The sequence below is a fragment of the Psittacula echo genome (genome assembly GCF_963264785.1).
Source record: "Psittacula echo genome assembly, chromosome: 22".
Taxonomy (NCBI): Eukaryota; Metazoa; Chordata; class Aves; order Psittaciformes; family Psittacidae; genus Psittacula; species Psittacula echo.
In genome coordinates this window covers 308121-335832 of record NC_137758.1, presented here as the reverse complement: position 1 = coordinate 335832, position 27712 = coordinate 308121, and the positions used below count along the sequence as shown (strand labels likewise).

Genomic DNA, 27712 nt, shown 5'->3' with positions numbered 1-27712 from the left:
CGCACCCCGACCGTGTGGATGGGAACCCCCCCCCCCCCCAGCATCCGTAGGACAAGGACCAGGGCGATGCCGGGAGGAAGCTCGCAGCCCTCCATAGGGATTTAGGGGAATGCCCGTCCTTGGGGGAGATGCGGATCCCCATTGGAGGCGAATGGCTGTGCCCTGGGGAAGCTGAGGCACGGAGCGTGGTGGTGGCGGGGAACTGCCCCCATCCCAGCTGCCCCATTGAGGAACTGGGAGCAAGGGAGGGGGGCACTGGGTTGGGGATGGGCAGAGCGTGGGGGTCCTGCGGCCTCTCTGAGCGGCCCCCCCCAGCCCTGAGCATCCTCCTGCACCCCCCACAGACCCTCTCTGTGCCCCCCACTGCGGATCTGCCTCCTGCCCCCACCCGTTCCCACCCCAGGGTGCCTTCACCCTGCCCCCCATCACCCCAAATCCTCTCTTTGCCCCCCCCATAGCTCCCGAATCCAGCACCCCCCTTCCAGTGCCCCCCACAGCCCCTTTATTAGGTGAATGAGGAAACTGAGGCCTGAAGCAACACAGGGCGGGGGACAAAGCCCACCCTCCACCCCCATCCCAATGGGAATAAGCCGGGCTCCAGCCGGTCTAGGACACCCCCCCTCCTATCCCGGGGGTTCCCCCGCCGCAGCGCACCGGGGTTGTGCATGGGGGAGAAGCTGTGCCGGGGGTACCGCGGAGCTGGCGGGAGGCGCTAGGACCCAGCAGCCGCGGTGCAGAGCATCCCTCGCCGCAGCGGCTCCGGCCCGGCCCCGAGCATCCCCGCACCGACGGGGGCCCCCCCGCACAACCGAGCCCCTCCCGCACAGACCGGGGGTCTCCCCCGCCCTCGGCCCCGTGCACCACCCCACGGTAAGTGCCGCGGCCGAGCCCCCCCACCGGGGCGATGCCCGGGGGCTGGGGGGTGGATGCAATATGAAGGGGGACATGAAGGGAACCCCAACCGATGGGGAGGGGAGGAATATGGGGGGGGTAAATGCATGCCCTTATTCCGTCAGTAGCTCCCCCATTCCATCAGGAACCCCCTCATTCCAACAGTAATCTCCCATGGGATGCAGGAGATGGGGACCCCCACCCTTCTTGGCAAGCACCACCCATGGGGGGAGGCTCTGGGTGTCCCCCCCCGCCCCCTGGGTACTGTTTAGTAGCTGGTGTTACCCATTTTGGGGGTTTGGGGGTGCAGCACCCACTGCTGGGCTAGGCTTGGGTCACGCATGGCCATTGATACACAAAGGGAGGGGACAGGGCATTTGGGGGAGCTGATGATGGGGGGGTCCCGGTCTCAGGACCCCAATGGGGCGTTTTGGGTTGAAAGGTTGGAGTTTGGGGGGGTTCACCCCAAAATTGGTCATTTTGGGGGAGAATAAGGCTGTTGAGAAAGGGGTTTGGGGGGGGAGAAAGGGGGTCATGGAGGAGGACCCAGCGGGCTGTAGTTGGGGGTCACAGCTGGACTCAGCCCCCCAGGATTGTGCCCCCTCCCCAATGTCTCTCCCATCCCCACAGGTGCCCAGTGGGGAGATGAGTGGGGCCGGGGAGCACCTTCGAGTGCTCTGAGCACTACCGGCACCCCAGCACCCCATATCCCCCAACCCAATGAGGATGTGACCTCCCCCCTCCCCGGCAATGCCCGGCGCAAGGATGCTCCCCTTGGTGATGGTGGTGGTCCAGGATGGAGCCGGCACCATGGGCCTGGAATGGCTCTAGGGAGGTGCGGGGACTCCAGCCCTCCCCCGGCCCCATGTCCCCCAATGGCACAGCTGACACCAAAGCCAGGGACGTGGCTTCAAGGTCGGTGGGGCTGTTCTTCATGCTGCTCATGGACCTGGCGGCCATCGTGGGCAACGCCGCCGTCATGACCGTCATTGTGAAGACCCCGGCGCTGAGGAAGTTCGTCTTCGTCTTCCACCTCTGCCTGGTGGACTTCTTGGCCGCCCTCACCTTGATGCCATTGGAGATGCTCTCAGGCTCGGCTGTGTTCGACAGCCCCGTGTTGGGCGAAGCCATGTGCCGCATCTACCTGTTCCTCAGCGTCTGCTTCATCACCATGTGCATCCTCTCCATCTCCACCATCAACGTGGAGCGCTACTACTACGTGGTGCACCCCATGCGCTACGAAGTGAGGATGACCGTGGGCTTGGTGGCTTGTGTCCTGGTCGGCGTCTGGCTCAAAGCCGTTGCCACCTCCTTGGTCCCCGTCTTGGGTTGGTTGTCCTCGGACCGGGCCCCGGTCCCCAGCACCCGCGGCTGCTCCCTGCAATGGAGCCGCGGTCCCTACTGCAAGTTCTTCGTGGTGTTCTTCGCCGCTTTCTACTTCCTCCTGCCCCTCCTCATCATCGTCGTGGTTCACTGCAGCATGTTCAAGGTGGCGCGCGTGGCCGCCATGCACCATGGCCCGCTCCCGACCTGGATGGAGACCCCGCGGCGCCGCTCCGAGTCGCTCAGCAGCCGCTCCACCATGGTCACCACGTCGGGAGCCCCTCGGACCACGCCGCAGAGGACGTTCGGAGCAGGGGGCAAAGCGGCCGCCATCCTGCTGGCCGTGGGGGGCCAGTTCCTCTTCTGTTGGTTGCCCTATTTCTCCTTCCACCTCTACACGGCGCTGAGTGCGCAGCCCTTGGTGGGGCCGGCGGCCGAGACTGTGGTCACTTGGTTGGGTTATTCCTGCTTTACCTCCAACCCCTTCTTCTACGGGTGCCTCAACCGGCAGATCCGGGCCGAGCTGGGCCGGCTCCTCACCTGCTTCTTCAAGCAGCCCCCCGAGGAGGACCTGCGGCTGCCGAGCCGCGAGGGCTCCATCGAGGAGAACTTCCTCCAGTTCCTGCAGGGCACCGGCTGCGAGCCGCGGCCGCGCACCCCCAGTCCCAAACCGGACCCGGCCCACATCGACTTCCGCATCCCGGGGCAGATCGATGAGGACGCGGGAGAGGGGATGGAGCGGCGCGGAGGGGACGGGCTCCGTGCGGCCAAACCGGAGCTGTAGCGGTGGGGATGGAGAACATGGATGAGAGGGGAGAGCTGGTCTGTGCGTGCTCGCTGCGGCTTGGGGTGATGGGGTGAGCGTGGGGCTGGGACTGCGGTCCTGGCATGGACGGGGTCCCCCGAGCCCCACTGCGGCCCCCATGCAGCAGGAGATGGGGCTGGAGCGGGGACTGCCCACCCTGCCATTGCCCCCCAGGCACCCTCCTGCCCCAGGGAACATGGGCATGCGCCTGGCTGCTGTCCCCTCTGGGGCTGCCCCATAGCCATGGGGCCAGACCTGTCCCTTTGGGGGTGTGTGGAGATGGAGACCCCTCGTGAGGGTGTGTGGGGTGGATGACGTGGGGAAGCGGGACATGGGGATGTGGGGCGGCAGTCCCGCTTGCCCCTAAGGACTACAACTCCCATCATGCCCCTCTGCACAGACCCGGAAGTGCAGCTTCCCTCCGCCTGTGCTCCCATAATGCCTCGCTCCACCGAGGCGGAAGTACTGCGAGTGTGTCCCCCTCGGCCCTCCAGTCCCGTCATGCCCCGCGGTACCGAGGCGGAAGTCCCTCTTCTATTGTGCCCCGCGGGGACTACGCTTCCCGTCGTGCCCTGCGCGCACAACCGGATATCCGGCCCGCCTGAGGAGCCGCCCGGGCCGCGGCAGTCGCGTCCCGCTCCCGTCCCGCTCCCGGGGTGCCGGCCCGGCCGCCGCCGCCGCCTCCGCCTCCGCCATGGGCTGCACGCTAAGCGCCGAGGACAAGGCGGCGGTGGAGCGCAGCAAGATGATCGACCGCAACCTGCGGGAGGACGGCGAGAAGGCGGCCAAGGAGGTGAAGCTGCTGCTGCTCGGTGAGGAGGGGCCCGCGGGCGGTACGGCGGGTTGAGGTCCGCAGTGTGTGTGTGTGTATGGGGGGCTTCAGGGGTCTTCTAAAGAGGCTCCGATGAAGGGAGGGGGAGCCCGGGGGGGCTGGAAGGTCGATGGGGGTGAGTGGGGGGGGTCCCGGGGTGTTAGTGAGAGAGAGCAGGGGCTGCGGTCTCCCCCCGGAGCCATGGGGGGTCCCGGGGGTGAGGCTGCTTCGAGCCTTTGTGTCTTAGGGCAGCGCTGAGCGGCGCTCCCCGCCCGTTCCTGGAATGGCCTCGTCCCTGCACACGCTGGGTCCCTGCTCCTCTCCTGGGGTGAGAGGGGAGGGAGCGGCCTGGCCTGGGGAGACTGATCTGCTCCCATGGGATGCGCCCTTCTCCTTGTGCCTGCTGCCGGGAGAGCACACTCTGGAGTGTCCAGCGTGGCTGTGACCCGTGAGCCCGGAGGATTGGCCCTTCCTGCTGCCTCCAAGAGCTGTTCCCTGGGGTGGTGTCAGTGTCCTTCGGGGTCCTGGGATGGGTGCACCGGTGATGCTGGATACAGGGGTGGAGTCATCGGGGCTGTTGAGCTTCTTATTACAGGGTAGTGGGATTAAAGCCTTTGATCAGATGCAAATGGCTCCGGGCACTTGTGTTCCTCACCCCAGAGGTGCCCTTTGTGTGAGTGGCTCTGGTGATCCCACTGGGTGCTCCCAGCCATGATCCACTGATGGAGCTGCCTCTGCACGAGGGTGAGCTCAGGCTGGTGTCACCCTGCCCTGGCCGGGCTGGTTCTGCAGATGGTGACGCCAGTGGTGGGGTGGCCACAGCCTCGGTGTGTGCACACAGCATGGGAAGGGAGCATTGCTTCCATGTGCTTCCCAGCTAAATACATCCTGGGCTTGGGAAGAGCTGCAGGGAATAGTTCTCTTTGGAAGAGACCTTAGAGCAGCTGCAGTGCCTAAAGGGACTCCAGGAAGCCTGGAGAGGGGCTTTGGAAAAGGGCCTGTAGGAACAGGACGAGAGGAATGGCTTCCTTCTCCATTCAGCCGGGTTTTACTTGCTCTGAGTTTTCCCACCCTGTGTGTGCATGGGAATCTTGCTGGCTGTGTGTCCGGATGATCCTGGGTTCTCCAGGTGTTTGTAAGCACCTTCTCTGGATGGAGCAATTCTTCCTTTGTGTTTTTCTACCTCAGGTTTGTTCTTTGTGGGTTGTGCTCTTTGTGGTGGTGGTGAAAAGGCTCTGAGGGCTTTGGGGCCATGACTTGACTGATGGCGGAGGGGAGGGAGTCCCCAAAAGGTGGTGTGGGAACTGGTTTCAGAGCAGGGGAGGCTTTAGAAGTCCAAAGAGCAGCTGCCGTACGGGCAACTCTTGGCTTTGGATGGCAGCAGAACCCTTGGATGTGGTGCTGTGAGCATGGAAGCCCTGTGAGGAGCAGCCGAGGGCTTGGGGCTCATCTGTTTGGAGACAAGGAGGGTAAGGAGCAGCTTCATCACTCTGCAGCTCCTACAGAAGGGGAGAGGAGGTGCTGAGCTCTTCTCCCTGCTTCCCAGAGGCAGACACATGGGAACGGCTCAGAGCTGTGCTGGGAAGTTCCCAGTGCATGTGAGGAAGGATTCCCTCACCAAGAGCCTGGAACAGGCTTTCTGGAGAGGCGGGTGATGCCCTGAGCCATTTGGATAATCCCTTAACAATATGGTCAGCTCTGAGGCAGGCAGTTGGACAAGAAGATCCTGGTAGATCCGTTCCAAATGAGCTCTTCTGGATTCAGTGGTAACTGGGATCATAATGGAGCAGCAGCTCCTGGTAGGTTCTTTGGGAGTTCCAGATGCAGGAATGCAGCAGGAATGTCTCATCCCTGCACTGGGAGACTTAGAGACTGCTCCAGAAGAGGCTCTCACAGGTTCTCTACTGAGAGTGGTGGGACACTGCAATGTGTTGAATGGAGAAGCTGTGGCTGCCCCATTCCTGGCAGTGTTCAAGGCCAGGTTGGATGGGACTTGGAGCAAGCTGCTCTAGTGGAAGGTGTCCCTGCCCGTGGCAGGGGTTGGAGCTGGATGAGCTTTAAGGTCCTTTCCACCCCAAACCATTCCATGACTCCCTGCATCAGCAGGTGGCTCCAGCCCTCGCAGCATCTCCGTGGCCTCCTGTGGCCTCGCTCCCACAGCTCCACGTCCCTCTGGTGTTGTTGCCACAGGGCTGCAGGAGGTTTAGGGATGTGTTTCTTCATGGACAGGGTTTGGATCCGCACATCCTCCCCTGGCTCTGTTGAAGCCTCTTGCCCTGGTTTGTGCTGTGCAGGGTTATGTAGGTTAGGAGGAGGTTCATACTTATACAAGGGATTCCTGTCCTGCTGCTGCAGCCTTGGCTGAGCTGGGGTTAGTGATGGACCCAAAACTGGAAGGGTTTTGGGGTGTTTGACTTCCTCTCCTCTTCCACAAGCACCAGCTTCCATCGGGCAGGGCAGGAAGCAGGATTTGAACTGTGTGCTCCATGTTCCTGGAGCTGCTGTGCTTGGATCATTCCTGCATCCCAGGGGTGGTTCGGATGCAGGAGGTGCTCTGGTGCTGTGATAACTCCGGGATCATTGGGATAAAGGCAGTCCCGGAGCTGTTGGTGTGGCAGCTCCTCCACAGGATTTCAGTCCCTTCCCAATCCTTCCCTTTCACAACTCCTCTGTTGAGCAACTCCTCCACTTCTGGGTTGTATAAAACAACCCTGAGCATGGAACAGCCACTGACTTGAGGCCGTGCCAGCCCTGCCCGTGTGCTGGAAGCAGTGTTCCATGTGGAAGTACCATCAGCAACAGCTCAGCTCGGGAGCTGGGAATGGTTTCACCCATTGACAGCAGCAGGGAGCCCAGAGCCGGTGCTTCCAGAATCTGGGAGCCCCTGCTCTCAGCACCTCCCTTTCCTCCTCATTGCCTCCAGGGACGCAACGCTCTGCAGGCACAGACACGATCCTGCTGACTAGGGAACCTCATGGGATCATTCCAGTTGGGATGAGCAGCTGGAATGGAGGAGGTGTCGGAACTGTGGCTGGGTACCTCACCTGGATCCTCAGCTCTGCTCTGCAGTGCCTGTCGGAAGGTTTGGCACATTATGCCATGTTTGGAGGGGGGTGTGTGTGTTGTGTGACATGGGGTGACAAAGCCCATTGCTGGATGTATGGTGTTGTCCCAGTGCCAAATGCAGCCGGTTCCTGCCCGGCCCAGCCTGTGCAAACAGTGTTTGTGTGTGGGCACAGCCAGTGTGGAACTGCCTGTGCCTGAACCACACCATTACTCAGCCTGGAAGAGTGCTGCTGGGTTTAGACACTGTGTCCTGGTGGGAAATGGTCCTGTGGATTCATGCAGAAAGAATGAAAAGCGTAAGTTTGTCCTAAAATAGCTTTTACCTGAAGAACTGAGCAAGCAGATGGGGAGCAGAGACTGTGTGTGCTGGGTGCAGCCCCAGAGGGGGAGCAGCAGGGCAGGGAGGGGATCCTGCCCCTCTGCTGTGCTCTGGGGAGACCCCCCTGCAGCCCTGATCCAGCTCTGGGGCAGCAGCACCAGAGGGACATGGAGCTGCTGGAGCGAGGCCAGAGGAGGCCATGGAGATGCTGCGAGGGCTGGAGCAGCTCTGCTCTGGAGCCAGGCTGGGAGAGCTGGGCTGGGGCAGCCTGGACAAGAGAAGGCTCCTGAAGGGGAGACCTTAGAGCAGCTCCAGTGCCTAAAGGGGCTGTAGGAAACCTGGAGAGAGGCTTGGGACAAGGGCCTGTAGGGACAGGCCAAGGGGAATGGCTTTAACCTGCCAGAGGGGAGACTGAGCTGAGCTCTTAGGCAGAAGCTCTTCCCTGTGAGGGTGCTGAGGCACTGGCCCAGGGTGCCCAGAGAAGCTGTGGCTGCCCCATCCCTGGCAGTGTTCAAGGCCAGGTTGGACACAGGGGCTTGGAGCAAGCTGCTCTAGTGGAAGGTGTCCCTGCCCGTGGCAGGGGTTGGAGCTGGATGAGCTTTGAGGTCCCATCCAACCCAAACCATTCCATGATCCTGTGCCAGCCTGGCGCTGGTTCAACACGGATCCATCATTCCATCAGGTTTCTCTGATTCCGATAAAACTCCCATTTTTCAGGCCTTGCTTGGCTGTTTCTCTGTTGTCTTCCTCCCATTCCAGTATCCCAGCAGAGCAGATGGTGCCTTTTTTATCCCATATCTTTGACAGCATCCACTTGTGTGAGTCCTGCCCAAGAAGAACTGGCATTCCGTGGCATTTGGGCAATGAATATGTTATTTCATGGCATTTGGGGGATGAAAACCTTACTCCATGGCATTTGGGGGCTGGAAGCTCTGCTGTTGAGTGCATCTTCAGGATGACCTGGTCATGACAGGTTAGTGAAGACATTGGCTGCCTCTGGGATGTGCCAGCTTCACTGGAAGCTGCTCCTTATGCTTCATCTCCTGAGTGTAAAGAGCATAGACATGGATCTGCCCATCGGATGAGATGGGGGGGCCAGCCAGGGGAGATGTTCCCTTGAGCTGCAGCCAAAAGCCACATCATGCGGTGTGTGCTGTGTTCCTCTTGTGTTGTATCCCAGAGCTGGATGCAGTACTCCAGGTGGGAATGCTCCCCTTTGCCTGATTCACAGTGCTCTTGCTGTGTTTGGTCTGTAGCTGTCGAACCCCTCTTGGCCTTGTGTGATACCCAAGAGCATTCCAGGGATGCATTGGAATAAATAAACACTTGGCAAGGGGAGATGGGAGGAATTTTACCCGAATGGCAGCTTGGAAATACCCATACAAGGAGTTTGGGATGTCAGGGTTGGAGTTTGGGATGTCAGGGTTGGAATTCAGCACAATGAGGTTGGAAACCAGGAGGGGAGTGGTCATGGCATGTGCCAGCATTCAAGGGCCTTTCCATATGGAATACAAACCAGTTGTGGAAACCTACCTTAGGAGAAGTATTTGTGCTCACTTGCTGTGGGATAAATGTAGATGAAAGGAGATGCCCAGTGGATTTATGTTGATTTATTGCCTCCTGCTCCAACAGCTCCCTTGGTATTTAGGGGCTGGCCTCTGATGCTCTTGGTTTCACCCCTTTTTGGCCTCTCAGAGGGGAGATGATTAGGTTGAGGTGTCACGGGGGGGCTGTGACCACATCCAGGCTCTTCTGCATCACCCCATAGCTGCCCCTCAGCACCACGGCTCCCAGCATCACCCCAGTCTGCAGCTCAGCAGCTTCAAGTGAAACATCTGGGTTATTCCTGAGCTGGTTTCTGAGGGGATATTGGAATTGCTGAGGAATTCCCCTGCATTCCAGAGATCAGGAAGGGTCACAGCATCCTCCTGCCTCAGGAATGGTCTGGCAAAGCTGCTGCCAAAGCCCTGCTGAGATGTTAACACTGCTGTGGGCTGTTGCTGTAGTTACAGGCTCTCCTCTGGAGAGCAGAAACATCTCTGACTGTTGAGGTTTGGTGTGCCTCACTTGTGCTGTATGGATGTGCCCGATGCAGCTCTTGTGTGTCTCTAAGGGTTCCTACGGCAGTGACCTGCTTTCTCTTCACACACTGTCAGATGCTGCGCAGCTTTTCCCCTTCAGTGGAGCCTGGGAAGGAAATGGCTCTCCTGGAGCACAGTTTAATGCATCTGAATACAGCTTCACTGAACCCACTCTTAGAAATCAGATTGTTGGTGCTCTCTGAAGCAGTGGCCTGGATGCTGGTGGCTGGAAGGCTCTGACCGACCTTCCTTGGGTCCCAAAGTGCGTGATATAAATTGTAACCTGTTTATCACCAGTGCTGTTGTGTCAGCCTGTCCTTCCCAGCGGTGTTTTGGGAGCTTGTTCCTTGCTCTCTTCCCTTTAATCTCCAGTTTATGGACATGCCAGTGGCTTGGCTGCCATCCCTTGCTGCAGGAAAGCCCCTGCTTCCTCCAGGGAAATGCTTGGGAGATCATTTCCCTCCTGTGTATACATCAGTCTCCCAGGGCTGGTAATAATGTGCTTGAAGAGCTGCTGAGGTTCCCTCCCCTCTCCCTTCCTCCCCAGGGAAAAGGGATGTGGCTGGGGGCTGTCACACCTCGGGGCAAAGGGAGCTCAGTGCTGTCTGATGGTGCTGAGCTCTTCCCTGGGGTGCTGTGGGGTGGTTTGGGATGAGCTCAGGGGGGTTGTGGAGCTCTGGTGCCTCCTGGCTCGGGCTGGCTTCTGGGGGGGAAAGGTTCTGGTTTCTGATGCTGAAGGATGCTGTGAGGACAAGGACTTCACTGGATCCAGAGATGGCCACCGAGATGCTGCGAGGGCTCTGCTCTGGAGCCAGGCTGGGGGCTGGAACTGGATGAGCTCTAAGGTCCCTTCCATCCTGAACCAGTCCCATGCAGAAGACGCATCCATCAGGTGGGACAAACCACTGCAGAGGCTGTGGGATGGATGAGCTGCTCTTGTGTCCGGCAGAGCTGCGGGATAAGACCGTTCTTTGCTGCTTATTTAGGGAAAGAGAAGTTCAGCTTCTGAAGCAATTTCCCCCTGGAGTTACGACATCCCTGCCTGGGTCACCCTGTGCTGAAACGTGATCCCTGTGTGGCTCTGCTGACCCCAGCAAAGAGCAAAGCTTTGCTTTTCCTTTTACAGTGAGGAACGTCCCAGCAATGCTCCCATTTCCCTGGGTTTTGATCGTGGCAAGATCCAGTTTTATGTTTCATGCTTTTGGAACATTTTGAGCTGCCCATCTGGTCCCTGTGCGAGCCCAGGGGCTGGTGCTTTGCCTGCAGAGTCCAGAAGCATTTCAGTGTAACCCCAGCCACTCTTCAGCTTCCTTTCTAATGCAGAGCATTGCTTTCCTGTAAGTTGGAGCAGTGGTTTAGGAGCATTTAACTCCCTGATCTTTATTCCTTCTATTAAAGGTCCTTGACTGAAGGTTTAAGCCACATTGTGCCTGGGAACACCCTGCACCAGAGCAAGGGAGGCTGCATGATAGCAGGGAACAGAAGGTGCACGAATAAAGCTGTTTACTGAGTACTTCCAATATGGATTTCTTTATGTAAACCCTTTACAGCCACTCCAGTGAGTTGGAAAAAGGAGAACAGCAGCTGGTGTGGTGTGGACATCTGCAAATGTTTCGAGAAGGTTCAAGTGCTGAAGAACAGAAATGAGACCTGGAGATCACGGAATTCCAGACTGGTTTGGGGTGGAAGGGACCTTAAAGCTCATCCAGTCCCAACCCCTGCCACAGGCAGGGACACCTTCCACTAGAGCAGCTTGCTCCAAGCCCCTGTGTCCAACCTGGCCTTGAACACTGCCAGGGATGGGGCAGCCACAGCTTCTCTGGGCACCCTGGGCCAGTGCCTCAGCACCCTCACAGGGAAGAGCTTCTGCCTAAGAGCTCATCTCAGTCTCCCCTCTGGCAGGTTCAAGCCATTCCCCTTGGCCTGTCCCTACAGGCCCTTGTCCCAAGCCCCTCTCCAGGTTTCCTGCAGCCCCTTTAGGCACTGGAGCTGCTCTAAGGTCTCCCCTTCAAGAGCCTTCTCTTCTCCAGGCTGCCCCAGCCCAGCTCTCCCAGCCTGGCTCCAGAGCAGAGCTGCTCCAGCCCTCGCAGCATCTCCATGGCCTCCTCTGGCCTCGCTCCAACAGCTCCACGTCCCTCTGGTGCTGCTGCCCCAGAGCTGGATCAGGGCTGCAGGGGGAGTCTCCCCAGGGCACAGCAGAGGGGCAGGATCCCTTCCCTGCCCTGGGAGGGGCACCCAGCACACAGGGGGGTCTGGGCTGTGTGATGGGGAGCTTCTCCTTACCCAGCACCTCCAAGTCCTCTGGGCTGCTCCATCCAATCCACATCTCTGCAGGGGCTGTGTCTGTGTTTGGGGGTGCCCTGACCCACCTGCAGGAGGTTGCACTTGATGCTGATGCTCAGGGCTGAAAGGGAGTAAAATGCAAAGTACTGGGGACCTTGTGTGGGGTTGGGGGAACAGAAGAGGAGAAGCAGAGTCCCAAGTGAGGGAGGCCCCTGAGGAAGCCTTTTGTTGTGTGGGAGGATGTAGTGCAGGTCCCTCAGCATATGGGCAGCCTTAATGCTTGTTTTACAATGAGCAATTGAGATGGGCCCAGCAGCAGCAGCTGCCAGCCCAGCAGGAGCTCTGGGAATGAGGCTGGAGCTGCAGGGCAGATGGTTTTAAATGAGTGTTTAATGAGGAACCGTGTCGGGTTGGCTCTTGCAGGAGCAAAGAGAGGACCCGGAACAGCAAGTGAGGTCCCACAGGAGGTGACTTAACTCCTTCTCCATGCCCTTGTAGCGGTGTCTGCAGCAGTGTCTGCTATAGAGCCCGGGCTGCGTTGTGTGTTAGTAGAGAGGTTTGGAGGGTGTGGGTCACTGTTTCCTTCCTCTCCCTTTGAAGGAACCTCTGAGAGGGCGCTTGCTGCTCTTTCAAGCTGTCACTGAAGCTTGGGGAGGTTGGAAAGGAGAAGGGAAGGAGTTAAATGAGCACAGTTTGCATTGGTGGGGTAGAACCAAGCCAGCAGTATTGTCAGGGCACCCTTGTCTCTGGTGCTGTGTTGTCAGGCAGATGACAGGCACTGCAAGTCGAGCGTTGCTGCTGCAGCAGCAGATTGTTTTCAGATGATCGAAGGAGGAAATGACTGCAAAGATGAGAGGAGAAGTAAAAGCCACAGAGGTTATGTTCAAAAGGCTCTTCTGAATCCTGCTGTTGGGCGCAGGGCTGAGCACGGCTGCTTTGGCATGCTGCAGCTTTCTAAATCGCAGCCCCTTGATACAGGGAATGTGGAGGGTGGGTGTGGAAAAGAGCAGTGAGGGTTTGGGTTCCTCCTGGGCTGGAAGCGCTGAGGCTGTGGAGTGTGAACGTGCTCACAGCCAAGTGCAGGCCTTGAACACTGCCAGGGATGGGGCAGCCACAGCTTCTCTGGGCACCCTGGGCCAGCGCCTCAGCACCCTCACAGGGAAAGCTTCTGCCTAAGATCCAACCTGAACTTCCCCTCTTTCAGATTGAACCCATCGCCCCCTGTCCAATCACTGCAGTCCCTGGTGAAGAGTCCCTCTCCAGCATCCTCATAGTCCCCTTCAGACACTGGAGGCTGCTCTGAGGTCTCCACGCAGCTCCTCTTCTCCAGCCTGAACAGCCCCAATGTTCTCATCCATACAGGAGGTGCTCCAGCCCCTGCTCATCCTCGTGGCCTCCTCTGGCCTTGCTCCAACAGCTCCGTGTCCTTTTAATGCTGATGACACCAGAGCTGCGCACAAGTGCAAGTGGGATCTCACTGCCTTTTCATCTCACATGGTTGCTAACGAATTCTTTTGGTGCTTTCCAGGTGCTGGAGAATCTGGGAAAAGCACCATTGTGAAGCAGATGAAGTAAGTGAGAGCGGCTGCGGTTTGGTGCTGAGAGATCCGTGGTGCCTGTTTGGCTTGGCTTGGGAATGACAGCTTTCTTCTCTTCCAGGATTATTCATGAGGATGGCTACTCGGAGGACGAGTGCAAGCAGTATAAAGTGGTCGTCTACAGCAATACCATCCAGTCCATCATTGCCATCATAAGAGCCATGGGCAGGCTAAAGATAGACTTTGGGGAGGTTGCCAGAGCTGTAAGTATTGCACTTGTTTCTCTCAGTTGGAGGCTGTGCTGTGAGTTGTGTTCATGTAGCCTGGATAGAGGAGGGAATGTCTGCTACAAGCTACAACAGCAAAAGCCCTTTTGTCATCTGTTAAGTGTTATCAGTGCCAAGTGTTGAGTGTTTCACTGAGGGCATGGTTAAGAAACTTTGAATGGTCCCCCAAAAATACATAACCCACAAACCTGAGTCTAATCTATGATTTTGAATCAAATTCTCAGCTTTAAAGGGCTTAACATCAGCCTTCAGCAGTGTCACAGCATCCTGCCACTTAAACTTGATGTTTAGCCAAATAAATCTTAATGGCTTTCACTGCTCTTGCTCCTCCTCTTCATTTTTGGGTGTTTTCCCCACCTTCCCAGTTGTGCCGATTCCCTGGGCTGTTCCCACTGTCACCTCCAACACTTCACATGGTACAAAGTGAAGTCAAGAATCCTTTAACACCCCTGTGGATGAGTGGCACAGGCAGAATGGAAGTCGGGGCACCTGGCAACGTGTAAGGGGCAGGAATTGCGTGTATGGGTGCAGGCAGTGGTGCTCAGCCTCAGACTCTTCCTGTCTGGCTCTAATTCCTCCTGCTTACAGTTAATGTATGGGGAAGTAACCAGCCCTGCTTCTAGTGATGCAGCCATGGATGTTCTGAGCTTATGATGTGCCCTTCAGCCGATACGCTTCGTGTCTTGCCCATTAACCTGGGCTGTTGTATGGCTGCTGCTCTAGATCACACAATGGTTTGGGTTGGAAGGGACCTTAAAGCTCCTCCAGTTCCAACCCCTGCCACAGGCAGGGACACCTTCCACTAGAGCAGCTTGCTCCAAGCCCCTGTGTCCGACCTGGCCTTGAACACTGCCAGGAATGGGGCAGTCTCCCGGAAGGATGCTGGCAGGTCTGTTCCTCGTAGGAGCAAGCAGCAGTGGGGGATGGAGGTCAGCCTGGCTTTCCCTTCCAGACTCTTCTAACTTGTAGAAGAGGGAAGTCTGGCTCTGAGGCTTCTGAGAAGGATGTTTCATGCTCCAGAGCAACCACTCGGATCCTGATCAGTCCATCCCATCTCCTGGTGAAAAGCTTTATTAAAGAACCCCTCTCCCTTACAGCTGTTGCAGCAAACAGCAAGTCCCCAAAGCTTTAAACCCACAAGCACCCAATGCTTGCTTTAGATTCCTGTTGCTGTACTGTACAGCTCTGTAATAGTGTTTAAACTGCAAAACCTTTGTGGCTCACTTCATTAGTCTCCAGTAGCCCATTGGCATCCTTCCCTCATCTTAAACATTCCCGAAAGGTCACGTTTCCAGTGGGAACACTGCCTGGTACTTCAGAGCAGTGATCCCTGCAGCCACAGAGCTGTTTGTGCCACCCATGATCAATGAGTCTCACCCCACGGGCTGGACCTTCTTGCCCAATATTTGCCTTTCTAACTGCAGGAGAGGAATAACTTGATGCTTTGGGGGCAGAAGAGTGGATAGACAGCATGAAGGGGGGACTATGATCCCTCAGAGCAGTTCCTGCAGCCCCTGGGATCACTCTGATGTTGAACCCTGCTGTGTTTGTGGATGTGTCAGTGGGTTTTCCTCCTAATTCCTTTTGGTCTTCCTTCTCTGCAGGACGATGCACGTCAGTTGTTCGTGTTAGCTGGCAGTGCAGAGGAGGGAGTGATGACCACCGAGCTGGCTGGGGTCATTAAACGCTTGTGGAGAGATGCTGGAGTCCAAGCCTGCTTCAGCAGATCCAGGGAGTATCAGCTCAATGACTCTGCATCATAGTAAGAAACCATTCTCAGCTCCTGGGCTCTTCCCAAGGAGCCAAACGGTGTTGGAAGGGCCGGGGTGGCTGGAAGCAGGATGGGACTTGGGTGGTGAAGGGTCCCCTTTTGAGCTGGGGGGGACAGAAGCTCTCATCTGGTTTACATGGGGCTGAGCTTAGAAGGGGACTTGGTGCTGGATCTCATCAAAGTCAGTTTTACTCTTTGTGTGTAGTATTAAGAGGAGGTTGCTGGTCAAGTGACAGGACAAGAGGAAACGGCCTCAAGCTGCACCAGGGCAGGTTTAGATGGAGCTGAGGAACAATTCCTTCCCCAAAGGGTGCTCAGGCATTGGAACAGGCTGCCCAGGGCAGGGCTGGAGTCACCGTCCCTGCAAGTGCTCACACACAGTGGAGACGAGGCCTCAGTGCCATGGGTTAGTGGTGGCCTTGGCAGCGCTGGGGAACGGTTGGACTGGATGAGCTGAAAGGGCTTTTCCAGCCTGATTGATTCTGTGGTGAAGGGAGGGAAAACTCACATTCCTTGTGTTGTGCTTAGGGGAATCTGGGTTTAGTGGAAGAGTAACTTAACAGCTTGTGATGAGCTCTGCCACCTTTGTTATCCCCACAGAAAGGAATAGTGCCTGCTGGAGCTGAGCTCTAGTTATACTGCATTTCTGGTGAGCTACAACTTCCAACAACTCCTGATACTGGCAGATCAATATTCATAGAACCCTGGTGTGGTTTGTGTTGGAAGGGACCTTAAAGCTCATCCAGCTCCAACCCCTGCCATGGGCAGGGACACCTTCCACTAGAGCAGCTTGCTCCAAGCCCCTGTGTCCAACCTGGCCTTGAACACTGCCAGGGATGGGGCAGCCACAGCTTCTCTGGGCACCCTGTGCCAGCGCCTCAGCACCCTCACAGGGAAGAGCTTCTGCCTAAGAGCTCAGCTCAGTCTCCCCTCCGGCAGGTTAAAGCCATTCCCCTTGGCCTGTCCCTACAGGCCCTTGTCCCAAGCCCCTCTCCAGGTTTCCTGCAGCCCCTTTAGGCACTGGAGCTGCTCTCAGGTCTCCCCTTCAGGAGCCTTCTCTTTTCCAGACTGACCCAGCCCTGGTGTCCTTCCCGTGAGCAGCTCTCGCGCTCCATCCCTGTGCCTCACTCCACACACTCAGCCCAGCTCCAAGCCTGCTGCTTGTGCCCATTCTGAACTGCAGGCAATTGTTTTCCTAACTGGAAAGTTCTGGCTGGAGCAATGGGCTGCTGCTGGCTGCTCAATGAGAATCTGTGAGTGCCTCAGCCCTTCTCAGAGTCAGGTTAGTGCAGGGAGGGGAAATGATTGATTTGAATGAGCAAAACAGTTGGTGCTTATAAACAGAAAGAAGTCACGAGCTTGGTCTCTGTAGAGCCAATCTGTGAGGCTCTGAAGGATGGTTTGGGCTGAGTTTTGCCTCCTGATGTCCAGCTGTAAACTTGTCTGTCTTGAGCCAGGTTTTAAGCCTTTGAAAAAAGAGCTTGGGAAGGCTCTTTAGGAAGGAGCTTCAGATGTGTCAGAGCTCAGGTGCCTGCAGGCTCCTTCTGCACAGAGCACATCTGAGCTGGAAAATGAGGCAGAATTCAGCTATATTTGTACCGCCTTGGCAAGGGATCTTGGGTTTTGATCAAGGTGAGGAGCTGACAAGAGGCTTTCTTGGCATTGGGTGTGCTGTTCCAGCATGCCAGGAGGAAACCTCAGCTTCAAAGGGAGAAGGAAGGAGAGATGTGGGGGATGAATGAGGGAGTAAGTTAATGAAAAGATACAGGGAAGGACTTCTTGAGTGGAGATCTAGGGCAGAAAGCATCAATGCTTGAGATTGCTGAAGGAGGAAGCTGAAGATGAGGAAGCCTGGCTTTGTGCAAGAGGAGAATGGAGGCAGAGTGGAGAAAAAACAGCAGTCTTCCAATACCTTAGGGCAGCTCCAGTGCCTAAAGGGAACCTGGAGAGGGGCTTGGGACAAGGGCCTGTAGGGACAGGCCAAGGGGAATGGCTTTAACGTGCCAGAGGGGAGACTGAGATGAGCTCTTAGGCAGAAGCTCTTCCCTGTGAGGGTGCTGAGGCGCTGGCCCAGGGTGCCCAGAGAAGCTGTGGCTGCCCCATCCCTGGCAGTGTTCAAGGCCAGGTTGGACACAGGGGCTTGGAGCAAGCTGTTTCAGTGGAAGGTGTCCCTGCCTGTGGCAGGGGTTGGAGCTGGATGAGATTCAAGGTCTCTTCCAACTCAAACCAGTCTGATTCTGTTACAGGGTAGGAAGGGTTCAGGAGCAGAGCAGATTGGGAACTGAGGGCATGAGCCTGCTTTAGTGGGGGTCCACTTGACCTGACTCCTTCCGGGCTGGATTTCAGTGGGTCATTCCCATTCCTGAGCATCTCCCACCAACTCATGTCTGGATTCTGTCCTGGTTCGTGCAGCACAGCTCCTGTGAGGGATTGCTGTGTTGGGCTGGTGACAGCTCTGCATGGCAGAGACATTGCAGCCCAAGGAGGACATTTTTCTGCTACCAGAGCATTTGGTTTCCCAGCCCCAAACCACAGGAAGCTGCTCTGCAGCAGTGTTAGTTTGAATCTGTATCCCAGCAACTCCGTGGTTGGGAAACACTGGGAGCTGGTTCCTTCAGTGCAGGGCATGATCGTGCAGCTACAGACCTGTCTGCTTCCCTCTCCTTTCCTTATCACCTACAATGGGCCCGAAACTCCGGGGTTAGCAGCCTTTAAACACGTGCCCAGTGGTTTCCACTGGTTTTCCAGCTGTGGTGTGGGTTCTGGTTTGCCTGGGGGCTGCTCCTCACCCCACATCAGGCCCCGGAGCCTCGGTGAGACACCCAAAGTGGGCCAAAAAGAGGAACATCTGGGTGAAAGCTTGTGAAGGTCAGGACATGAGGTGGTGGCAGGAGGAGCAAGGGCTTGCACAGCAGCATCACATTGTTCCTAAAGCTTCTTCCTACTGTTTCCTGCCTCGCTGAGCACTTCCCATTGTGCAAGATGGGATCCTGCCCATCAGAGGGCTGCCCTGGCAGGCTGGAGAGGAGGCAACCAGTGCAATGGGGTGTCCTAATCCCTGTGTCATGGCTGGGGGAGCTCCCAAAGGTGACACAAATCCAGGGGATCTGTCTGGAAGCACAGGGATTTGCATGTTTTCTCCTTATTTTCTGTCTTGAAGAGCAGTTGAGTAATTCCTGGTCTGACCTGTGGATGTTCAAGCACTGGAGTGAACACTCAGCATCTCTATTTTCACTTGTCTTATTGCAGCTTCCCGTTTTTCTTTACTATGATGGGAGCAAATGGTTCCATAGATCCCTGCTCTCACCTGGACTCAGTGCCATGAGGAAGCTTCATTCCTTTGTGCATGATGCTTGGTGCAACAAAGAGCAAACCCTGCTTGGTGGTGCAGCAAAGGGGATGCTGAGGTGCGGTGCTGCTTCTTCATCTCTTCTGTTATCTCTGTCTGATCCTTGGGAATATCGGCAAGCAGACAGTCATGGAGTCATGGAATGGTTTGCATTGGAAGGGACCTTAAAGCTCCTCCAGCTCCAACCCCTGCCACGGGCAGGGACACCTTCCACTAGAGCAGCTTGCTCCAAGCCCCTGTGTCCAACCTGGCCTTGAACACTGCCAGGGATGGGGCAGCCACAGCTTCTCTGGGCACCCTGTGCCAGCGCCTCAGCACCCTCATAATGAAGAGCTTCTTCCCAGTATCTCATCCAGCTCTTCCATCTTCCAGTTGGAAGCTGTTTCTCCTCATCCCATCCCTACATCTCTTGTCCCAAGCCCCTCTCCAGGTTTCCTGCAGCCCCTTTAGGCACTGGGAGCTGCTCTAATGCTTTAAGTGATTTTAGTTGCTGCTTTTCCCCTTCCATGCAGGCACCACTCTGCACACACTGGAGGTGATTAATTCTCTGCAGTCAGAGGCCATTAACATCAGTTCTGATCCCCCTTTCTCCCTTCTGGCATATCCTGTCTTGGTCCCAAGCGACAGCTTTGCCCTGGATTCCCTGACACGCTGCTGGAGAAAGCCTACATCCTTTGATGTGGGTTTCTTTTCCCTTCTCCTCTTTGCTGTCAAGCTCCAGCTGCAGAGCGTGGTCCTCCAGGCACTTCCTTGTGATTCCCAGTGTGCAGCACCACCTCGGGATCACAGCTCCAGGGTTTGCCATGTGCTGTTTCAGCTTAGGGCTGTGCCACAGACGGTGCCTCTGCCCTCACTGACCCAGACAAGCATTTGCATTGCTAAAGGGGACCCACAACATTCCCTTTCCATGGAGTTTTTCACTGTTCCCTTGTTTTCTGCTTTGCTTCAGCTGCCAAAACCAAGCTGGATGAGGGGGGAGAGGAGGCAAGAGAAAGGAATTCCTTAAATCCTGCTCAGATATTAAATATTCCTAATATTAAACTATATTTAAACATTTCAAGGCCAGGTTGGACAGGGCTTGGAGCAAGCTGCTCTAGTGCAAGGTGTCCCTGCCCATGGCAGGGGGTTGGGACTGGATGAGCGTTAAGTTCCCTTCCAACTCAAACCATTCCATGATTCTGTGATTCCATGAAATAGAGGTTTCACCAGCTCTTCCCTGTTTTCCTCTCGCTGCAGGAAGCCTTTGCCTAAGGATGATGAATTCCTCTGCAGGACAAATGCTGTTTGTGTTTCCCAGCCAGCACAAGTGCTGGTGATGATGGTGCTTGAAAGCCCCCTCGGTACCAAACCTGGTTCTCTCTGCTCTGTTGGCTGCTGTCACCAGTGGGATGGTGACAATCCCCTTCCCCCAGCTCTGCTTCACTCTTCATAATAAGTGCTTTGTATGAAGCCTTCAGAGCCAATTTTGGCCTTGAAAGGATTCCTTCCAGTGCTGCAAGCAGACATGAGGGCATTGTTAGGAAAATCCCATGCCAAGGTTGATGTGAGCGTATGGAGGAGGGGAGAGCTGTTATCTGTACCCGCTGAAGGCCGTGAGCATCCTGCTTCTGCAGCCCGCATCTCTGAGAGCTGAGATGGGCTGATGCTGAAGCTGGCAGGAGTTGTGGTGGCTTGGGAATGATGGATCCTTGTTGAACCAGCGCCAGGCTGCCACAGGATCACGGATCATGGAATGGTTTGCATTGGAAGGGACCTTAAAGCTCATCTGGTTCCAACCCCTGCCACAGGCAGGGACACCTTCCACTGGAGCAGCTTGCTCCAAGCCCCTGTGTCCAACCTGGCCTTGAACACTGCCAGGGATGGGGCAGCCACAGCTTCTCTGGGCACCCTGGGCCAGTGCCTCAGCACCCTCACAGGGAAGAGCTTCTGCCTAAGAGCTCATCTCAGTCTCCCCTGTTCGGGCAGGTTCAAGCCATTCCCCTTGGCCTGTCCCTACAGGCCCTTGTCCCAAGCCCCTCTCCAGGTTTCCTGCAGCCCCTTTAGGCACTGGAGCTGCTCTCAGGTCTCCCCTTCAGGAGCCTTCTCTTGTCCAGGCTGACCCAGCCCAGCTCTCTCAGCCTGGCTCCAGAGCAGAGCTGCTCCAGCCTGGATCAGGGCTGCAGCGGGGATCTCTGCAGGGCACAGCAGAGGGGCAGGATCCCCTCCCTGCCCTGCTGCTCCCGCTCTGGGGGTGCACCCAACACACAGGGGGGCTGGGCTGGGTGATGGGGAGCTTGTCATTACCCAGCACCTCCAAGTCCTTCTCTGGGCTGCTCCATCCAGTCTCTGCCCATTTGTGCTTGGTTGCCCTGATGCATGTGCAGGACCTTGCACTTGGCCTTCCCCTGCTGTTCTGGGAACTCTTGGAGGGGCACTAAGACAAACCCAAATTCCACTGTATGTTTTTGTCAGCTTTTTTATGTACTTGAACCCTCATTTTCCGTGGGAGAAGGGAAACAAAACCCCGAAGCATCCTTCTGCAAGCGTGTGTTTGCACAGTGGTGCTGCGGCATGAGAAATGGTTGGCTCTGTAAACAGATGGATCCAAGGGGGGGAAGTGGTGTTGCAAGCTCAGTGTATGAAGGAAGGAGCCTGGTGGTAAAGGAGGCTGTGGAAAGGGTTTCTGCCTCTGAGGGCTGTAGGCAGGCGCTTGAGGTGTGTTTTCAGTTCTGAAGCCAGTGCTGGTGGGGAACATGTTCAAGCTTTCAGACAGACTCTGGCAAGTTGTGGCTGAGGAGGCGCTGGAAACCACAAGCTCAGACCCTGCTTTTCCAGGGTGGGTTTGTTGCTTTTGGTCAAGTTCCACTACACCTGGACAAAGGTGAAGGGAACAAGAACACAGGAGAACGTGGAGCTGTTGGAGCGAAGCCAGAGGAGGCCACGGAGATGCTGCGAGGGCTGGAGCAGCTCTGCTCTGGAGCCAGGCTGGGAGAGCTGGGCTGGGTCAGCCTGGACAAGAGAAGGCTCCTGAAGGGGAGGCCTGAGAGCAGCTCCAGTGCCTAAAGGGGCTGCAGGAAACCTGGAGAGGGGCTTGGGACAAGGGCCTGTACGGACAGGCCAAGGGGAATGGCTTTAACCTGCTCCAGGTCCCTCTTGTGCTGGATCAGGATTGCAGGGGGGGTCTTCCCTTCACGCAGCAGAGGGGCAGGATCCCCTCCCTGCCCTGCTCCTGCTCTAGGGGTGCAGCCCAGCACATGGGGAGGTTCTGGGCTGGGTCATGGGGAGCTTCTCCTCACCCAGCACCCCAAGTCCTTCCCCTCAGGGCTGCATTTGCTGTAGCTGGAGTTAGTTGGGGTCTCAGTGGGTTCATTGACTTGATGCTGTGGAGCTGTGGCTTATTCCAGCAGACATCAGGTTGCTCCCTGTTGCTGCTGGAAGTGAATGAATCCTCCTGTCCTGTGAGTTCTTCCCGATGCTTCATTTTTCCCCCTGCTTCCTTTGGTGTCTCCTTGCCCTTTAAAAGTGAACCGTTGGATTTATTGCCTTGAGCTTTGAGACGAAAGACCTTGACTATGGATTGCCCCAAGAGATACCAGTCTTGGCATGGCCTCTGCATCAGCAGCCCTGTGCTGGCTGCGTATCAGCTTCACTCCCAGCTGCAAGGTCACGTGGGGAAGGGTTAAACCCGAAAGCACCACAACACCAGCCCTTAGGATAGAGCCGGGGTGGGGGGGGGTTTGCTCAGGGCATGGTCTGTACCGGGGGCAGGTGATGGATAGGTTCTGTGCTGCCTTTCTCTGCAGTTTATAAAAGATTCATGGTGAGCAGCACACTAAAATAGCCCATCTTGTGTTGTCTCCTGGTTTAGTTACCTCAATGACTTGGATCGAATATCCCAGCCGACCTACATTCCCACCCAGCAGGACGTTCTGCGCACCCGAGTTAAAACCACCGGCATCGTGGAGACTCACTTCACCTTCAAGGACCTCTACTTCAAGTAAGTGAAGGGCAGAGCTTGTTCCCCCATGGGCTGGAGGGCTGGCTTCAGTGTGTGGTGCCAGTGGCAGGTCCCACACTGGGCCCTAAGTGTCCTCCTGCCTCCGGTTTGCTCCCTCTCCAGCAGCATCGCTCACTGGAGGCACTGGTTTGACTTTTCTTTGCCTTCTTCTGTTCTTTTCAGCTGCTTTTATGTTGGAAACACAGACACAGGTACTCAAAGCTCATTTAGAGGAGCCAACAAACATACTAAAAGGACACTGAGTGGGTTTTGAGGGCGAATTTAACCCCTTGCTTTGAAGCAGGAGCTCTCCCTGCAGTCCCAGTCGTGGCTCGGGGCTGCACGGTGTTCTCTATGGTAACTGTGCTGCCTGACATGCAGCAAGCACGCTGGGGACAGGCCACTGCGGAGGATGGCACTTCCTTGTCCTCTCCACCTTCTAAATTCAGGTCCGCCGGGCTCAGGTGTCGAGCCTGGACGTGGCAGTGTCCCTTTATGTATCACTAATGGAGCTCCTGCTGACCTCTGTAGTGGCTCTAGCCTGCCCTTTAGCTCTGCTCCCTGCTCTTTGCTCATGAGACAACCCTTGCTTTGGACTGCAAATGTGCTCCTGCCACCCAGCCCAAAGCCCCACGTGTGACTTGTGTTCTCTGATGGGATGTAAGGAAACTTTGGCCGAGTTTCCTTTATCTGTGGCAATGTTTTTAAGTCTCTGTTGCTCAGAGCCTTTAAATAAGTGTCTGTTTGCTGATTTTTAGCTTGTGTTTGAAGACAGTTTGAAAGAGCAACAGCAGAAATGCAAAGTTGCTTTTAACACCTGATCTGCTGCATGGTTTTGGAGGAGAACAGGGGCAGCAGCACAAGAGGGATGTGGAGCTACTGGAGCAAGTCCAAAGGAGGCCATGGAGCAGCTCTGCTCTGGAGCCAGGCTGAGAGAGCTGGGCTGGTTCAGCCTGGAGAAGAGAAGGCTCCTTAAGGGGAGACCTTAGAGCAGCTCAGAGCATTTTGCTGAGCAGGGTGTTGGAAACGATTCAAAGGACATCATTTTAGGAGAGCCAGGACTGCTGGGAGCAGCTCTGCAGCCTTGCAGCTCCAGATAATGTTACTGAACACATGTAACTGCTTCTAAACCCCAGTAGTTTCCTGCTCCCAGTTGGAGTGTTCAGGCAGTTCCAGCTAAGCCTTCCTAAGCTACAGTGTCAGTGAACTGCCAGAGCTGAGTCGGATGTTAGGAGGCCACTCAAGCACATAGATTGTTGCTAAGGAAATCGAGCGTGCCCTGGTGAATCAGCAGGCTCATGGGCAGCCACGTAGGTAACAGCCAGTTCTTCCTGCTGGAGTGGCTCTGGAGAAGGGGAATTCTGCTTTGAAAACCCTCTCTCCTGAGGAACGGGGGGCCCAGACCTCTCAGCCTCACTAATGGAAGGCTGCATTCCCCCAGTGCTGCTTGAGAGGCCTCAGCTGAGCCTCCTCCATCCCCTGCAATGTGGTGGGGCTGGGGAGGGAGGTCTTCGTGGTCTCTGAGCTGGTTGTTCTGCCTCCCCCAGGATGTTTGATGTTGGTGGGCAGCGCTCAGAGCGGAAGAAGTGGATCCACTGCTTCGAAGGTGTGACAGCCATCATCTTCTGCGTGGCCCTCAGCGACTACGACCTTGTCTTGGCCGAGGATGAGGAAATGGTATGTTGAGGAGTTACCGGTAGCAGGCTGCTGGAAGGGAGGTGGAAGCACGCGCAGAGCTGTCCTCCATGGGGGTGGGTGGAATTCTGGTTCACTGCTCTTGTTACTGCTGTGCTGTTCATCAGAAGATGAGCACTTCCTCGCAGCAGCCTGCAGTGACTTGCCCTGGAAAGCATAAAGGAGATGCTCTCCAGGCCCTCGCTGCAGGGAGGTGCCTTGAGTTGTTGCCCTTGGGGTATGCGTGCATCTCTATGCAAACAAATACGTCCTGGGGGAGTTGCAGAGCGAGGAAGTGACCTGACCCTGCTCAGGGTTGTGCCCATGCTCTGGTGGCAGCGAAGATGTCAGTGACACATCAAGGGGAGGCCATGGAGATGCTGCGAGGGCTGGAGCAGCTCTGCTCTGGAGCCAGGCTGAGAGAGCTGGGCTGGGTCAGCCTGGACAAGAGAAGGCTCCTGAAGGGGAGACCTTAGAGCAGCTCCAGAGCCTAAAGGGGCTGCAGGAAACCTGGAGAGGGGTTTGGGACAAGGGCCTGTAGGGACAGGCCAAGGGGAATGGCTTGAACCTGCCAGAGGGGAGACCGAGATGAGCTCTTAGGCAGAAGCTTTTCCCTGTGGGGGTGCTGAGGCGCTGGCCCAGGGTGCCCAGAGAAGCTGTGGCTGCCCCATCCCTGGCAGTGTTCAAGGCCAGGTTGGACACAGGGGCTTGGAGCAAGCTGCTCCAATGGAAGGTGTCCCTGCCCGTGGCAGGGGTTGGAGCTGGATGAGCTTTGAGGTCCCTTCCAACCCAAACCAGGCTGAGGTTTTATGACTCCTCCTCCTTAGCCTGGCCTCTGCACTAGATCTTGTCTGTCCCCACCCCATCCTCCCCTAACACCTCTGGAATGACACCTCCTCCTTCTCCCTTTATTTTCCAGAACCGGATGCATGAGAGTATGAAACTGTTCGATAGCATTTGTAACAACAAGTGGTTTACAGACACATCCATCATCCTCTTCCTGAACAAGAAGGACCTGTTTGAGGAAAAGATTAAGAAGAGCCCACTAACAATCTGCTATCCAGAGTACACAGGTGAGGCAGGGCTCAGCAAACAGCCATGGATTTATGTCACCAGGGCCAGGAATGAGTCAGCTGAACCCGACGCAACCCAGGATAACTCAAAAGCAGTTCTTCTCTGTTCCCTTAACTCTGTCTCTTGGGCAGAGTCTTTGGGCTCTTTGTTAGCTGATAGCTCATTTTCCTGGAAGAACTGTGGTCGTTCATGTCTGTGGCTCAGAGCAGCCTTGGTCGTGCTGTTTCACAGCCTGGAGTACAAACAGCAACGTGCTGCTCTCCATCACAGCAAGGGCACTCTCTGCTTTTTGGCTGGGAGAGAGGTTTGGAGCAGCTCTGCTCTGGAGCCAGGCTGAGAGAGCTGGACTGGATCAGCCTGGAGAAGAGAAGGCTCCTGAAGGGGAGACCTGAGAGCAGCTCCAGTGCCTAAAGGGGCTGCAGGAAACCTGGAGAGGGGCTTGGGACAAGGGATGTAGGGATGGGATGAGGAGAAGCAGCTTCCAACTGGAAGAGTTGGATGAGATACTGGGAAGAAGCTCTTCCCTGTGAGGGTGCTGAGGCGCTGGCCCAGGGTGCCCGGAGAAGCTGTGGCTGCCTCATCCCTGGCAGTGTTCAAGGCCAGGTTGGACACAGGGATTCGGGCTTCTCTGGGCAACCTGGGATGAATGGCATGAAGCACGACAGCTGGTTCCAGTGATCTCTGGCAGGAGGCTGGAGCAGGGAGGGACTTGTCCAAGGTCACTGAGCAGGAGCTGGGAATAGCCTCCAGATTTACTAGAAGGGGTTAATGGTGGATTTGGATTTGTAGATGGATAAGGCAGATGGCTGCAAGCGGCTTAATATGTGCTTAAAAGATCTCTGTGCCGTCAAGTGCTGGCCAAAGACAGGGATCTTCTCTTTTTCAGGCTCCAATACATACGAGGAAGCAGCTGCCTACATCCAGTGTCAGTTTGAAGACCTGAACAGAAGAAAAGACACCAAGGAGATCTACACCCACTTCACCTGTGCCACCGACACCAAGAACGTGCAGTTTGTCTTTGATGCTGTCACAGATGTTATCATTAAAAACAACCTGAAGGAGTGTGGGCTCTACTGAGGAGCAAAGGGGCAGAAGGTAACGATGGGCTCGTACCTTGGGGCTTGAGGCTTTGCCTGGCACCTCCCTAAACGTTCCCTCTTTCCTTCCATCCCAGTTTATTCCATGCGCTGACTTGAGAACCAGCCTCTTGGCTGCCTCGCTGGGGACAGCAGCAGCATGAAGGGGACCAGGGCAACGCAAACCAGCATGAGGAACGTTGCATTCTTTAGCACAATCTTCTCTAGTAGGGACCTTTTTCCTTGGTGGAGTGAGGGTGGAGTGGAGCAACCATTTGTGTGACGGGCTCATCCCGACGTCGCTCCGATGGTGTTGTCTCGGATGTGTACAGCTTGTTGGAAAGTTGAGGTGCTGGATTCCAGGCCTTCAATATGTAGCTTTCTCTCTTTTCTTTGGTTAAGAAGCCGCCACTAGTCTGGTTTTAAGGTTGTTTTTTCCATCAGGATAACAATAACTTTACCGGTTTTCAGTTCTTTCTTTGCAAGCAAATCTTGTTTTCAGAATAAAAACCTTAAAAGAAACCCAACAAAAACTACTCACTTAACTATGCACACGTGAGCAGGTCATGCAGGAAGCATTCCTCTTAGCAGGAACTCTTTGTTTTTAACACTTGATATGGTCAGGATTTAATATATCTGCAGCTACTTAAAGGATCCTTAGAGCTCTTAATGGCTTCTTCTGATATGTAACGTGTTCCCATTCTCCTGCCATTCTTCCCAAAGGAGCTCCTGCAGCAGGAGGAGGCTTTAGGGGTGAGCCTGCTTTATGCTGATCCATTCCATGGGATCAGCCTCAAGCTGAATGTGTTGCCCCCCTTGGAGAGGAACCAGAGCTCCAAAGGGGCTGGGGACCATGTGCTGCTACAGAGCAACTCCTCACCCCTTAGATCCTGCTGTGGGTTTCGGTGGAAGCGGTGGGCAATTCTGTTGTGCATTTTCCCCATGGCCTTTTCTGTCTGGAGCCTCCCAATCCTTATGGACAAGCATGCCTTTACTTTGTATATGTGGTGCCAAACTCCCCTTTGCCATCGTTCTTCCTGTAGTAACAGTCAGAAGCCCTCAGGATATTCCTTTGCTGAACCATTGCATCGACTTCTCCCGGTTTGTCACGTGTACAGTTTCCATCTGTTCTAGTTGTTGGCAGTATTAAAATGGTGAGTAAACGGTTTAACCTGGTCTCCAGTTCATTCTTCATTTCTCCCCCGCTTTGGTGCTTTGCTGGGGCAAGAAGAGAAGTGCTCCCATGGGAAATGGGAGTAACAGATGGGAGAGTTCATTGTGCTCCGTCTCTTGGAGCGAGTCCAGGGGAGGCCACGGAGATGCTGTGAGGGCTGGAGCAGCTCTGCTCTGGAGCCAGGCTGAGAGAGCTGGGCTGGGTCAGCCTGGAC

General features: G+C 55.9%; 2 protein-coding genes across 4 annotated transcripts; both read left to right on the top strand.

Annotated features, from left to right (window-relative positions):
• Window positions 1-1687: 1687 nt before the first annotated feature.
• Window positions 1688-2998, top strand: GPR61 (G protein-coupled receptor 61; the record flags this gene model as incomplete). Its single annotated transcript, XM_080632888.1, has 1 exon — window positions 1688-2998. One exon carries the CDS (start codon window positions 1688-1690, stop codon window positions 2996-2998), a length of 1311 nt encoding a protein of 436 aa, XP_080489014.1.
• Window positions 2999-3617: 619 nt separating this feature from the next.
• Window positions 3618-27424, top strand: GNAI3 (G protein subunit alpha i3). Of its 3 annotated transcripts, none has more exons than XM_080632664.1 (9): window positions 3618-3831; window positions 13108-13150; window positions 13239-13380; window positions 15009-15166; window positions 22372-22500; window positions 24048-24177; window positions 25094-25247; window positions 26135-26343; window positions 26423-27424. In XM_080632664.1, exons 1-8 carry the CDS (start codon window positions 3714-3716, stop codon window positions 26323-26325), a joined length of 1065 nt encoding a protein of 354 aa, XP_080488790.1. In that variant the 5' UTR covers window positions 3618-3713; the 3' UTR covers window positions 26326-26343; window positions 26423-27424. The 3 variants fall into 3 exon arrangements, with proteins under 3 accessions (XP_080488790.1, XP_080488791.1, XP_080488792.1); XM_080632665.1 differs by lacking the exon at window positions 3618-3831 and adding an exon at window positions 5657-6912; XM_080632666.1 differs by lacking the exon at window positions 3618-3831 and adding an exon at window positions 7580-8188.
• Window positions 27425-27712: the final 288 nt, after the last annotated feature.